Source organism: Uranotaenia lowii, chromosome 2 (genome assembly GCF_029784155.1).
Source record: "Uranotaenia lowii strain MFRU-FL chromosome 2, ASM2978415v1, whole genome shotgun sequence".
Classification (NCBI taxonomy): domain Eukaryota; kingdom Metazoa; phylum Arthropoda; class Insecta; order Diptera; family Culicidae; genus Uranotaenia; species Uranotaenia lowii.
This window is the reverse complement of record NC_073692.1, coordinates 29,996,146-30,010,913: the sequence shown is the minus strand read 5'-3', so window position 1 is coordinate 30,010,913 and position 14,768 is coordinate 29,996,146. Positions and strand designations below refer to the sequence as shown.

The 14,768-nt window shown below is 38.3% G+C and overlaps 2 protein-coding genes across 5 annotated transcripts in view; both read left to right on the top strand.

Annotated features, from left to right (window-relative positions):
* The window catches only part of LOC129747234 (MKRN2 opposite strand protein), a 44,683-nt gene extending 33,814 nt beyond the window's left edge, over positions 1-10,869 (top strand). For both annotated transcript variants that reach the window (XM_055741331.1, XM_055741329.1), the window contains 3 exons: positions 10,050-10,179; positions 10,242-10,634; positions 10,698-10,869. In XM_055741331.1, the coding sequence (XP_055597306.1) occupies positions 10,052-10,179; positions 10,242-10,634; positions 10,698-10,800 (624 nt within the window). In that variant the 5' untranslated portion in view covers positions 10,050-10,051 and the 3' untranslated portion in view covers positions 10,801-10,869. The remainder of the gene's footprint in view (positions 1-10,049; positions 10,180-10,241; positions 10,635-10,697) is intronic.
* Positions 10,870-11,746: 877 nt separating this feature from the next.
* Positions 11,747-14,768, top strand: part of LOC129744632 (ras-related protein Rab-5B) — a 30,008-nt gene continuing 26,986 nt past the window's right edge. Inside the window, exon 1 of one of the 3 annotated variants that reach the window (XM_055737252.1) lies at positions 11,747-11,901. The gene's annotated coding sequence lies outside the window, so the exon portion shown is untranslated. Of the gene's footprint in view, positions 11,902-13,197; positions 13,732-14,768 lie in introns of those variants that run through there. The other 2 variants (XM_055737248.1, XM_055737250.1) reach the window with 2 other exon arrangements.

The following is a 14,768-nucleotide window of genomic DNA, read 5'->3' as shown; positions in this document are numbered from 1 at the left end:
AATTTACAAAATTTACAAAATTTACAAAATTTACAAAATTTACAAAATTTACAAAATTTACAAAATTTACAAAATTTACAAAATTTACAAAATTTACAAAATTTACAAAATTTACAAAATTTACAAAATTTACAAAATTTACAAAATTTACAAAATTTACAAAATTTACAAAATTTGCAAAATTTACAAAATTTACAATATTTACAAAATTTACAATATTTACAAAATTTACAAAATTTACAAAATTTACAAAATTTACAAAATTTACAAAATTTACAAAATTTACAAAATTTACAAATTTAACAAAATTTACAAAATTTACAAAATTTACAAAATTTGCAAAATTTAAAAAAATTGCTAAATTTACAAAATTTACAAAATTTACAAATTTGTCAAAATTTACTAAATTTACAAAATTTACAAAATTTACAAAATTTACAAAATTTACAAAATTTACAAATTTAACAAAATTTACAAAATTTACAAAATTTACAAAATTTGCAAAATTTAAAAAAATTGCTAAATTTACAAAATTTACAAAATTTACAAATTTGTCAAAATTTACTAAATTTACAAAATTTACAAAATTTACAAAATTTATAAACTTGAGAATACTTGACAATAATGAAAAAAAAATTACAAAATTTACAAAAATGACAATTACGAAAAAACAAAAAAAAATACAAAAAAAAAACAAAAAATACATAAAATTGAAAAAAATGGAAAAAATACCATAAATTCATAAATAAATTACAAAAATGAAAAAAGTTAAAATAAATAAAAAAATACAATAAATAAAATAATGACAAAAATGATAAAAATTACAAAAAAAATCAAATATGGCAAAAATGAAAAAAAAGTGACCAAAATTACAAAAATAGCAAAAATCACAAAAATGTTAAAAGTAACAAAATTAACGAAAATTTCATAAAATTGAAAAAAATAGAAAATTTCAAACATTATGAAAACGACAAAAATGACAAAAAACAGCTATGAAAACAGGATTAACCTTCCAAAGCCGTTCGCAAAATTTCCGTACAAATCTATTTTTGATAAATTTGACTTGCAGTTTACGTACGTTCTCCTGGCCGCAAATATTGACCGATTTCGTTGAATTTTAATTCATTATATAGATAATTTATTCTAGTTTCTCAATATTGAAAAGTAAAGTCGAAATATTTTACGAAATCACCAGTAGCTGATTCCGAATGAAAAAAGTCCCGAAAAAGAGCTCTTTTTAGAATGCCTATAACTTAAGACAGGTTCCAAATATTGCGCTGATTTTATAATATTTGGAATTGTCAAGAATAAATCTATCCATGGATGTATAAATTTTTGGTGGTCCAAAGGAAGTTTTGGCCGCTATCCCGGAACTTCCGGTAGAAAAAATTCTTACTTCAAAAAAGTCACCCAATTTTGGCTTTGCATTGCTGTATCTCGGTTACCAATGGATCGATTCTCTAAATTCAAATTTTAGTTTTTTTTCGTTAACTTTATTATTATTTTTGTAGAACATAGTTGGTTCCTCAAAAATCTCAGTTGTTCAGTATATGGTAATGAAACTCAAATCTTTTTTGTCATTTTTGAAACTCCCCCTCGTGTCGGTGGGTTTACACGATTTTGTTAGCGTGATTTCTCTAAAATTTGAACTCAAATTGGTCACTTTTTATATACCTAGAGATTCATTAAAATCTCCTCTTTCGATTGACATACATTTTGTGTGGTGTTTTGAAAATTTGTAGCAACGTTTTTCGAATTTACTGAAAGCTGCCAGATTTCAACTAGTTTGGTCCACGTTTTCAACAGGTTGGTGTACAAATCTCGCACCCCTCACGTAGCTGCGGGAGAAACAAATCCTGTAGCTCTCTTTTTGTCGCTCACCAAATCTACCACCCAACCCAGCAGCAGGAGGAACTGCCGTCTCGCCGCGTGGTTTGTTGATTGATTGTGCTTATGCTGATAACGAAATGAATGCTTTATTGTTGTAGGAATTGCTTGAATCTTTTTTGATTTAATGTTTTAATGGATGGGCAACATTTCTAAAGTTCACGTCCATGATTTCAGATTCAGATTACAGATTTCTGATTGCAGATTTCAGATTTCAGTTTCAGATATCAGATTTAAATTTCAAGATCTGATTTCAGATTCAGATTTCAGATTCAGATCTCAGATTCAGATTTCAGATTCAGATTTCAGATTCAGATTTCAGATTCAGATTTCAGATTCAGATTTCAGATTCAGATTTAAGATTCAGATTTCAGATTCAGATTTCAGATTCAGATTTCAGATTCAGATTTCAGATTCAGATTTCAGATTCAGATTTCAGATTCAGATTTCAGATTCAGATTTCAGATTCAGATTTCAGATTCAGATTTCAGATTCAGATTTCAGATTCAGATTTCAGATTCAGATTTCAGATTCAGATTTCAGATTCAGATTTCAGATTCAGATTTCAGATTCAGATTTCAGATTCAGATTTCAGATTCAGATTTCAGATTCAGATTTCAGATTCAGATTTCAGATTCAGATTTCAGATTCAGATTTCAGATTCAGATTTCAGATTCAGATTTCAGATTCAGATTTCAGATTCAGATTTCAGATTCAGATTTCAGATTCAGATTTCAGATTCAGATTTCAGATTCAGATTTCAGATTCAGATTTCAGATTCAGATTTCAGATTCAGATTTCAGATTCAGATTTCAGATTCAGATTTCAGATTCAGATTTCAGATTCAGATTTCAGATTCAGATTTCAGACTCAGATTTCAGATTCAGATTTCAGATTCAGATTTCAGATTCAGATTTCAGATTCAGATTTCGATTTTAGATTCAGGTTCAATTTCAAATTCCAGATTCTAATTGCAGATTCCGATTAAAATTCCGATTTCTGATTAAAGTTTCTAATTATAATTTCAGAATATTTATAACTTGAATCATAGATTTTGTGTCTCCTGCAGTAGACACTGCTTGAAATAAAAGAAAAGAATCATGATAACATTCAAAACAAATGTATCACTGAAGAATTTTAAAATTCAGAAAAGAATCATGATAACATTCAAAACAAATGTATCACTGAAGAATTCTAATGATAAAATATCTAAAAAGATTCAAAAAGCTTATTTCAATTTGGAAAAATAATCTTTCTCTATTTTAAAATCAAAACATTTACTACGTAAAGAGGCATCAGCATCAGCACAATCAATCAACAAACCACGCGGCGAGACGGCAGTTCCTCCTGCTGCTTGGTTGGGTGGTAGATTTGGTGAGCGACAAAAAGAGAGCTACAGGATTTGTTTCTCCCGCAGCTACGTGAGGGGTGCGAGATTTGTACACCAACCTGTTGAAAACGTGGACCAAACTAGTTGAAATCTGGCAGCTTTCAGTAAATTCGAAAAACGTTGCTACAAATTTTCAAAACACCACACAAAATGTATGTCAATCGAAAGAGGAGATTTTAATGAATCTCTAGGTATATAAAAAGTGACCAATTTGAGTTCAAATTTTAGAGAAATCACGCTAACAAAATCGTGTAAACCCACCGACACGAGGGGGAGTTTCAAAAATGACAAAAAAGATTTGAGTTTCTTTTACGTTCCGAGCGGAGGTGACCGTGATATTAAATAACGGAACATAAAACACGGGGTTTAACTTAAAACCATTGTATTATAAAACGAACTTTTTGGACTTAATAAAAACGTGAACATTAGTGTGTCGCGACGGAAACTAAAGTGGATATAAAACAAAACATAAACATTAACATCTCTTTCTCTCACTCATGCTGTCTCCACTGACGAGAGCTGTCAGCTGCCGTCAGTGAGCCCAGTGCTCGTGTAGGTTTGTTCATGGCCCCAACATCTCCCCTCTTAATAGATCTGGTACGGATCGAACCACTGCGGCGCTCTTCGAACTCGCGAAGACCGGCGTGGTTGCTGCACAGCTGGTAATGTTTCTATTGCCGTCCGGAAACCGGACGAGTTCCTCGTAGTGGTAGTAGAGGACGGAGACGACGACGATGGCACTGATGCTGACAACGAAGAAGCATCATTACTCGGCGATGATGTCTTATTTTCAGGATGCAAAGCTTGTACAGGCGTAGAATGATGAGAAGGTGCACCAGGATTCGAAACGTTCGGCGAACTATGTCTTTGGGACAATACATTTGTTTTTGATGGAGCAGAAGGTAGCTGCAAGTTATGCTCCCTCAAAAGTATGTCCAACGGTAGCATTTGGTCATTGGAATCGACTGGTACATCTGGAGTGAGCGTGTCGCTGGATGATCGGCTTCTCATCTGGTTCACATGAATTCGACACATTCGGGAGTCTTCGATCCAAACGTTGTACATGACTCGACCAACACGTTCAAGCACGATACCGGCTGCCCATCTCCAGGTGTTTTTGGAATGAAGTTGAGCATAAACTGAATCATGTTGCTTGAAGCAGCGCACTTTACCTTCGAGTTGCCTCTCCGGAACGTTGGGTGTCGGTGGTGGTCGAAGTAACTCCAAACAAGTACGGATTGGTCGCCCAAATATTAAATCCGCAGGTGATTGGCCAGTAACAGGATTAGGAGTTGTTCTGTAGGTTAGCAAAAATGTATCCAAAGCTTCTTGAATCGTCGCCTTCCCTTCTCGGATTTTTCGCAAGGAGCGTTTGAAAGTGTCGACAAAACGCTCGACTTGCCCGTTTGATTGTGGGTGATAGGGGGCTGTTGTAACGTGATGAATGGCGTTTTCGACACAAAAGGTTGCAAACTCGGCACTGGTGAATTGCGAGCCATTATCGCTGACCAAAGTTATCGGCATTCCAAAGCGTGCAAATATGCCCCGTAAGATACCGATGGTAGCTGCTGATGTGGTGCGATTGGTCTTGACTATCTCCACCCATTTAGAAAAAGAATCGACCAGCAACAAGAAATAGTCTCCTTCTATGGGCCCCGCATAATCTACGTGTAAACGCTGCCACGGTTTCTCCGGCTTGGGCCACGGCTGAGGCGATGATAACGGAGGGCTTTTGGCAACCATGGCGCACGGTTTACAAGAGCTCACAAACCTGACAATATCTGCATCCAAAGATGGCCAGTACACGAAACTTCGTGCGATAGACTTCATGCGCTGTATTCCGGGATGACCTTTGTGCATCTGTTGAAGACATTGGCTCCGGAATTTCGACGGTATAGCAATACGCTCGGCAAACATCACGCACTCTTGGACGATAGACAAAGAGTCTTGGCGGTCGAAGAAGCGTTGGACCTCGTGATCGGGAATCAATTTTCGGGACTTAGGCCAGCCATTCAGGGTAAAACGGAAGACTTCACCAAGGACCGGATCTGACTGAGTAGCATCCTGAATCGCCTTGAAATTCAGAGGGATTTGTCTAGCGGAATTGGCTACTACGGATCCCAAATCTTCTTCTAAGTTGACACTGGCAATAATATAATCTTCGTCGGGCTTGATGTGGTTGTTGATCAATCGGGATAATACATCGGCGTTTCCAAACTTGTCTGTGCTGATGTATTCGATGTGGAAGTTGTACAGCAGTAGTTGCAACGCCCATCGTTGCAAGCGGTTGGCAGTGTAGGTGGGTATGCCTTTCTTGGATCCGAAGATGCGTAACAGAGGAGCATGGTCTGTTTGAAGGGTGAAACTTCTACCGTACAACATTTTGTGAAACTTGGTGCAGGCGAAAACAAGCGCCAAACCTTCACGGTCGGGTTGCCCGTATGCTTGTTCGGCTGCAGTGAGAGCCCTGGATGCATGCTGGATGACCTTCACTGAACCGTCCGGAAACTTATGGCTGATTGTAGCGCCGACACCTACCGATGAAGCGTCTGCTGAAACGACGATCGGCAATTCTGGACTGTAGTGTGTCAACAGAAGATCGGAGGCCAGAATAGTTTTGAACTGATCGAACGCTTTTTGGCAATCGGCTGACCAGTTGAACTGTTTATTGCCTTTGAGCAGCTCATCCAGTGGATAACGCAGTGTTCGCATCGCAGGAACAAAACGGCCATAATAATTGATGGCTCCTAGGAAGGATCGAACACCCGTCACATCTGTCGGCGGCGGAAGGTTGCGGATGACGTCGATTTTTGCCGGATCCGGGCGCAAACCATGTTTGTCGATAAGGTGCCCCAGATACTTTATCTGCTGCGAACCGAAGGAACACTTTTCAGCCTTGATGGTGAAACCGTACTCTTGAAAGCGTTGAAGAGCTGCCTTCAAATTGCGGTTATGCTCCTCCTCATCCGCTCCGCCGATCAAAACGTCGTCCAAATACCCCAAGGTGTTTTTGAGGCCGGCCAGCATGGTGTCGACCAGTTGCTGGAATGCTCCAGGTGCTGCTTTCACTCCCGGTGATAGTCGATTGTAGCGATATAGCCCCCGATGAGTGTTGATGGTTAATAACTCTCGGGAAGACTCATCTACCTCGACTTGCAGGAATGCGTCGGATAAATCCAGCTTGCTGAAGATGGTGCAGTTTGAAAGCTTGGCAAATATGTCCTGGGGAAGTGGCAAGGGGTACTGATTTGCTTCAAGCGCGTTGTTCAAACCCGTAGAGTAATCTCCACAGATTCTGATGGCACCGCTTGCTTTACGGACCACCACGATCGGTGCGGCCCATGCTGAATACTCGACTGGCGTGATGATGTTGGCGTGTTCCAGTCGATCGAGCTCCTTGTCCACTGTACTGTACATGGCGTAAGCTACAGGGCGTTTCGGACGGAATACAGCTGACTGGCCATCCCTGAGAGTGAGCTTAACCTTCGCCTTTGTACACAGCCCAGGAACGTCCGAGAAAACTTCCGGAAATGCGACCTTGATGGCATTCCCAAGATCACAGGACGATGTCAGTTGATTGCAAAACTGGTTCATGGGAATTGACCACAGGTCGAACAGATTGATGAGATCAATTCCCAGAAGATGCAATGGCTGCTTGACGATGAAGAACTTGGCACTGCGACGCACCCCGTTGACTTCAATATCGCAAGTGCATTCAGCTTGGAGTTTGAGAGGCTGTCCTGATGCTGTGGATGCTCTCACTAACGCCGGTGAAGTCGTCGGCTTCCCGATTTTCGCCCAAGTTTTCTCCGAAATCACGCTGATATCCGACGCCGTATCCAACTGCAGCTTCACTGGTGTTCCCAAAATCTGCACTGTGACGTATTTCCGTTGCTGTTTGACACTTTTCACTTGCACTGATTTTGTGGCCGCCGATGGCAGCTTCCTTTTATCACTGTTTGTCTTTTTAGCACTTGCACAGTAGCCGTCCTTGTGTCCGTAACCACCGCATGCTTTGCACCGATGGTTGCGGTATGTGCAATCCCTTGCATAGTGCATGGCACCACAACACCAGCAAGGAGAGAATGGCCCACTTTTATTGTTTTTATTTTGATGTCTATTATAATTTTTGCTCATTTCTCCTTCTGGGTTGTTTTTCTTCTGCCTTTCCGGCCACTTGTTGGAAGTTTGTTTGCGATTCACCACTTTTGTCGACACTGATTGGGTGGCGATCATCGCAGTGTCGTGTTTGATCGTCATCAGTTTTTGGCACTCATCGGAAATCTGCTCCAACTTCACGAGACTGTTGTCCCCGATTCGGCTCAAAAGACGGGTGCGGATTTCCCCATCACTATCCGACTTCAATCCACACACAAACATCAAACACTTGAACTCGTCTTCGCTCAGTTTTCCCAGCTCGAATTCGACGCAAAGACGGTTCACGCGACAAGCATAGGCCCTATAATCTTCAGAGGGCTGCTTTGAAACTTGTAAACACCGGTAACGGCGGCAGATTAACGATTCCACCGTTCCGAACAAACTTTTCAACTTCCCCACAGTATCACTAAACTTGATTTCTCTCGGTAAAGCTGGCAAAATAAAACTCAAATATCTTTCGTGCTCAGCCGGACCGAGTTTCCGCAATAACAACCGCACTTTAGCTTCGTCATTCAGGCGAGCTGCATCTTCGGTAAACAATCCGTCGTAACGAGAGTACCAAGCACCAAAAGTGATCCCATTTTCCGGATCGTATCGAAATTCGTTGATGTTGGTACTCAACGACTCCAAAATTTGTTCCGGGTTTGGTGCCAACGGAGGTCTGTAATCCTGAGACAGGTTGGAGTGACGTTGCGATACTTCCTGCTGATGCATGATGAACTGTTGCATCTGTTGCAGAATCTGCAAAAGCATCGGATCCGTCTGGTACTGCGGGAATGGTTGTTGTTGTTGTTGCTGCTGCTGCTGTTGGAAGTGAGGTTGTGTTCCCGGGACGATTGATGGAAGCAAAGGTGGACGAATGATTGGATTTCCGTGCTGCTGCTGTTGCACGGGATGCTGCCTGGGTGCATAATCCAAATTATTGCCAATTTGGCCATTGGCATTTGCGGGAATCGACGGATTTCTCCCTCCGGATGGTGATCCCATGTGTTCGTCCTCCATCCTTCGCCTTTTTCTGCTAGGGCCGGGAATTTTTTTTTCCTCACTTCGCGCACAACCGATTATCTCGTCGCCACTTTTACGTTCCGAGCGGAGGTGACCGTGATATTAAATAACGGAACATAAAACACGGGGTTTAACTTAAAACCATTGTATTATAAAACGAACTTTTTGGACTTAATAAAAACGTGAACATTAGTGTGTCGCGACGGAAACTAAAGTGGATATAAAACAAAACATAAACATTAACATCTCTTTCTCTCACTCATGCTGTCTCCACTGACGAGAGCTGTCAGCTGCCGTCAGTGAGCCCAGTGCTCGTGTAGGTTTGTTCATGGCCCCAACAGTTTCATTACCATATACTGAACAACTGAGATTTTTGAGGAACCAACTATGTTCTACAAAAATAATAATAAAGTTAACGAAAAAAAACTAAAATTTGAATTTAGAGAATCGATCCATTGGTAACCGAGATACAGCAATGCAAAGCCAAAATTGGGTGACTTTTTTGAAGTAAGAATTTTTTCTACCGGAAGTTCCGGGATAGCGGCCAAAACTTCCTTTGGACCACCAAAAATTTATACATCCATGGATAGATTTATTCTTGACAATTCCAAATATTATAAAATCAGCGCAATATTTGGAACCTGTCTTAAGTTATAGGCATTCTAAAAAGAGCTCTTTTTCGGGACTTTTTTCATTCGGAATCAGCTACTGGTGATTTCGTAAAATATTTCGACTTTACTTTTCAATATTGAGAAACAAGAATAAATTATCTATATAATGAATGAAAATTTATCGAAATCGGTCAATATCTGCGGCCCGGGGAACTTACGCAAACTCTCGGGTCATATAGACCCGAACAGCCTAATTACGGATTTTTTTGAGCGGGCACTTCCGGTGGTCACAGGAAGTTGCCTGGTACTACAGATTGTGTATTTCGTGATTCCCCAGGGAGGTTTTTAAAATCAAATTTTTGCGATTTTTTCTCGAAGAGTTATGATGATTTGAATGTGCGCTTCGGGTCATATTGACCCGAACGACTTTGGAAGGTTCAAATGACAAAAAATTCAAAAATGGCAAAAATGATAAAACTGATCCAAATTAAAAAATGACAAAAACAATAAATTAGAAAAATGGACCAAAATGATAAAAGTTCCAAAAATAACAAAAATTTACCGAAATTACAAAAGTTATTAAAGTAATGACAAAAATGATCAAAAATTACAAAAATAATAAAAAACGACAAAATACCAAAATTTTAAAATTTGAAAATTATAAGAGTTCTAAAAATTACAAAAATTAAAAAAAGGAACAATTTACAGAGCTACTACAATAATTACAAAAGTTACAAGAATGAAAAACAGTCAAAACAGCAAAAAATAATTTTAAAAAAAGAAAATATTAGAAATATCACATAATAGACAAAAATGGACGAACATGACAAAAATAACAAAAATGAACAAATTCATGAAAAAAAATCCGTTCGTTTCGTTCGTACATTTTGATCGATGTTTTTTGTAATTCTCCTTATTTGATTATTTTTAAATAATTTTTGTCTAACGTTTTATTACAAAAGAAAAGAGAACTTAAATTCCTTTGATTTTTTTTCCAGATATGGAACTAGTTCCTGATATCATAAGCTTTGAACACTGTTCTAAGCAAATATTTACGCTAGTGGTGCCCCGAAAATGTCCGCTGTGTAATACAGCTTTGGAAACCTGCAGTTCGTTCCTGCCATTTTCGTAAGAATTGAAACGTTCAAATTAAACGACCACCGTAAGATCTTAAATGTTTCTTTCTTCAGGATACCTGCACCATTCGTTAACGCCGCCCAGACACCCTGTTCGGTGGTTTTGCGACCATCGGTGGGCACCTTCCTGGACGATTACAAAAACGAAGACAACCTTCACATTGCGGTGACGGATTCCGAGGGCTCTATAGTCGAATTCGATACCCCCGGACTGATACGAACGAAGGCGTGTAACGCCAATAGGAAAGTTTGGTCCCAGTGCCTGCATATCGTCGACGTGCCCGAGGGATGGTACGACGAGTGGGACAGAGTGCTTGATGCGGTCATTGAAAAACGTGACTGGAGTCGAGAGCTGTACGACGATACACTGTTCAATTGCTTCAGCTTCGTAATAGAATTTTTGCAGCACCTACGCTACGACGAATTTGCCTCTTATGTCTGTGATAGGTTTGTATGATTTTTTTTTTCAACCCAACTGAATTAAGGAATAATGTTATATTTTTATTTCAGGGATACGTTTTCTGAGAAAATTATTGTGCCAAAAACCTGTATTATTGCTAAGTACATAACTGTGTATAGGAGAGTCAAGGAAAATGGCTTTTGGGCGAATTGATAGCTCCGAGCTTTTGTTATAAGGTTTTTAAATGGCCTTGTGTACGAATAAATAATTAGTTTTTCTTAATTTTACCAAACTGTACAATTTTATCGATGGCAGAGAATATGTTCATGCAATTCGGTTTATGACGTTCCGAATTTTTGAAGTAAAAAATATACCTCGTTCAACATTTAGTTCAACTTCTCAAAACAAAAAAAAAGTCTAACGTCTTTTCTTCATTCAACTTTGTTTGTTTGCCTAGACAAAGGCGTTTAAAATTGCGCGCTGGTTGCTGGTGATTTTGTACTTGATTGAGGTATAAACGCAGGCGTTTTCAAACAGTAGTCAGGCCGATATTCATTGAATCGCTTGGATGATTTCGATTTGCCTACTCGAATTTTACTGTTCTATTGATATCCAGAAAAATCGGTAGAGAGACCCTCAAAGAGCAATATTTCTGGGATGTTGTGCTAAGGGTTTCTAGCGAAGCCGTTCAAGATTCATCGATTGATAATCGATATTGCAATCTCATCCAAATTAGTTGATTTGAATTACCCAAGCCGGTACTCGAATTTGAGGGTTTTGTATGAAAAATTGTGCCAATATGCAATATGTAGTAATAACGGAAAGCTTCTGCTTACACATCTACTCTGTTCAGTCGATAAGAAAGCTGTTTATGATAAACAATGGCAAAAGCTAATAAAACATCAGCAACCTAATTCCCTAATGAATTTTTTTTTATTTCGTAACCTTTCGTTACCATTTACAGTAGCGGCTGTTTTCAGCGGTTGTTTTAAATTAAAAAACCAACACATAAAAGTACCCCTCGACGTCTAAAATTCCGTCCTTTTTTGATTTTTTTTTAAATTCTGAGATGACAGCTCGACACACTTGCTATCCCTTTCACGCGTTCAGTCCAAAGGGGAACAAAAAAACATCAGCAAGATCAAGGGAAGACACAAAAGTCGTCCGTCGCACATATCCGAGCAGAGCCGAGTCGAGTCATCACGTCCGTCGTCGGGTAGTAGAAAGAAGTAAAGTGCATTGAAAATTCGCGTTCGCGTACGGTCAATTTTCATTTCCTGGCGATCCAGATTACATTCCAAGCTGGCCGTATAGGTAATTATCCGGAAGTGGGCCACACTTTGCACCAGTTGGCTAGTGGATTACGGGCTGGGGAAGTACAGAAATTAGTGGCTTTTGCGTGTAATTTTCTGCCTTGCTCATCGTCATCATCATGAGGGTAGAGGCTGCTGCTGCTGGCGATGGAAAAAGTACCTTGATAGTTGTTCCGTGATGGATGGGAAAAAAAGAATCGCTACGGTAGTGTGCGTGAGCTCGGAGGATAGCTGCGCCGCGTCTGGAGCATGAGATTATTTGAGTAAATGTTGCAGGTATCACTAATCTGTTTACCAGGGAACTTGATTGATGTTGTTCTTTCAAGTTGGGGAATTATTAACCTTTTCCCAACCTATTTTGAAAGAATGACAAAAAAATATTAAATATTAAAGTAATTTATCTTTTTATCAGCCATGTTGGGCCTTAGTTTGTCCTAGGCAAAGTCGAGTAAACGCAGACAAATAAAATAAAATATTCTGGGAAGTGTATTTCTGTATTTGTTAAGATATAGGTAGTAATTGTTGATTGATTAACACACGAAAACCTTTTAGCATAAGCCTTTTTATAAGGTCAAGGAAATTTTAATTACATACATTCGAAACAAAGTATTACATTTCTGAAAAACTGTAGTACCTGCTAATTATCAACAAAATTTCTTAATCTTGAGAATTTCTTTAAATAGATAAATATCACTGATATGCTAATGCAATCGATAGTATTTAAAAAATTACACTAAAATTTCTGAGTTCCTTTGAAAATGTATACGACACTTACCTATATTCATTTTCTAGGATCTACACTACCGATACTCACTTCACATTTTCTATGACTCGTGACTCGTACTTTAAAATTTTTAATCAATTTCAAGTGTCGAGATTTTTTTCTGTTGGTTCTGTTTTTGTCAGCATAAACTAGCTTATAGCCAGCCGGGTTCAAAATGCCAGTTTAAGGTCTCCATTCTTCTGTGGAACAAAGGTTTTCAAGGCATTGCTCGATATCTGCCCTTTCCTGTTGTATTTACTTCAATAATCTGATGCTTCCGAACGGGCGTGCTCATGACACACTCCTTTTCTCGAAGGAAAACGACGAACGAAAGTTTCGACCTGTGAGTAGAAAATACCTGTTTTTGAACTAGTATCTGGAACCGAAACGACGGATATTCCACTGAATATCCTCGATGCTTGTGTAACATTTGGAAAAATCCGACACCCTCAAGTGCCACCCTAGGTAAATTACTGCGAAGTTGATGCAAGATCATCTCCAGGAGTGAAGGCCATTATTATCATAGCAAATATAAGTGTATTGTGGGACGACGTGGTTGCATACAAAGAAAAATCTGTTCCATTAGGGCCATCGTGCCAGCCAACAACCCAAACGAGCAGACTATAAAGCAAAAATCAAGACCTAGTAGTCGGTCGCGGAGGAGGAATTTACGATAAGAAACACACGTCCGAGGCACGGGTCAGACAGGGGTTTGGGTGTTTTTCCGCTTGGGCTGAACGCGGACGACGGAAAAGACAACACACAGGCCACATCCACAAGTATGATACCATTGTGGCAGGGAGGGAACGCAAAGATGTGATTTTGCAGAAAAAAAGTGCAAAGCGTGTGATTCCGTGTTTGTCAATCGATAGTAATTATAAAAAAAAAAGTTTGAAGTTGGCCGAAGATAGCAAGAACTGCGAGGATTTTTGGACGATGAGAATAATTATTGATGGATTTCAACCTAAGCCCTAACCCAAGAGTGCCCGTTAACCAGGCGCTAGTGAAACATGTTTTGTAAGAGCTACCTTTCTACCCATTAGCAATTAGCCACTGGTCCAACAAAAGGTAAAAACATTCCTTTTTTCATACTTCTAATATATTAATTTTGTCTCGTAAGTTCCAAATCTAAACAAAGCAGCATTCGAATAATCATTATGGAATTTCCAACTACAATTTGGAAAAACAACCATCGAGTCATTCGAAAGTACAGACACCGATCGATTATGGCAACACGCCCTAACATTTTGTTTTGAATTACTCCTACAAAAAAACATTATCAACATAATTTTTAGTCAATTTTTGACCATTTTTTGTCATTTTTTTTATTTTTTTACTATCATGTTTTTTATGCACATTCCGTTTTTATGCATTTCTTGTTTGGATTGAAATGTTTGTTTTTTTTTAATATTTGCTATTTCTATCATTCTTCATTATTTTTTAGTTTTTTTTTTTTTCATTTTTACTCTTTTGTTTTTTTTTTTAATTTTTTGTAATTTTCATCATTTTTGTCATTTTTGAGTACTTTATAATTTTTTCTAAATTTTGGTTTTTGTAGTTGTATTCTGTTAACATTTAATAACTCGAAAACGCATTTATGATGTTTGTTTAAATTATATTGGTACTGTTATAGCGAAAACTATAAGGTAAAGTCTTTAAAAACCGTCCGAATGTTGCCTAAAACGAAAGGAGTCTGTAACATGTACTTCTTTTAAAATTCTCACCCATTCCTATTTACGTATGGTGGACGTATATGGGTGTGCTTTTAATAAGCCTGCGAAAGGTTCCCATCAGCAACAGTGGTGTCTACGTATTGTTTTGATTCTTTTGTTTCAGGGAAAATACTTTTTGAACCACATACTTTTACACTTCTTTTGCTCATTAATTCTAGCAAAAATATTTACAATTTCATGGCTTGAGTATTAAGTATGAATCATCGAAACCATATTGACGAAACTAAGAAGTGCAAAATCCCCCACATCATGGGGTTATCTAATGACCCTAAATAAATTAATAAGAAGATCATTTTCGGGGTGGTTCACAAGGTCAAAACCGTTTGATTCCATTCTAAAACACATTCTAGCTGACCTCATATGCATAGACAC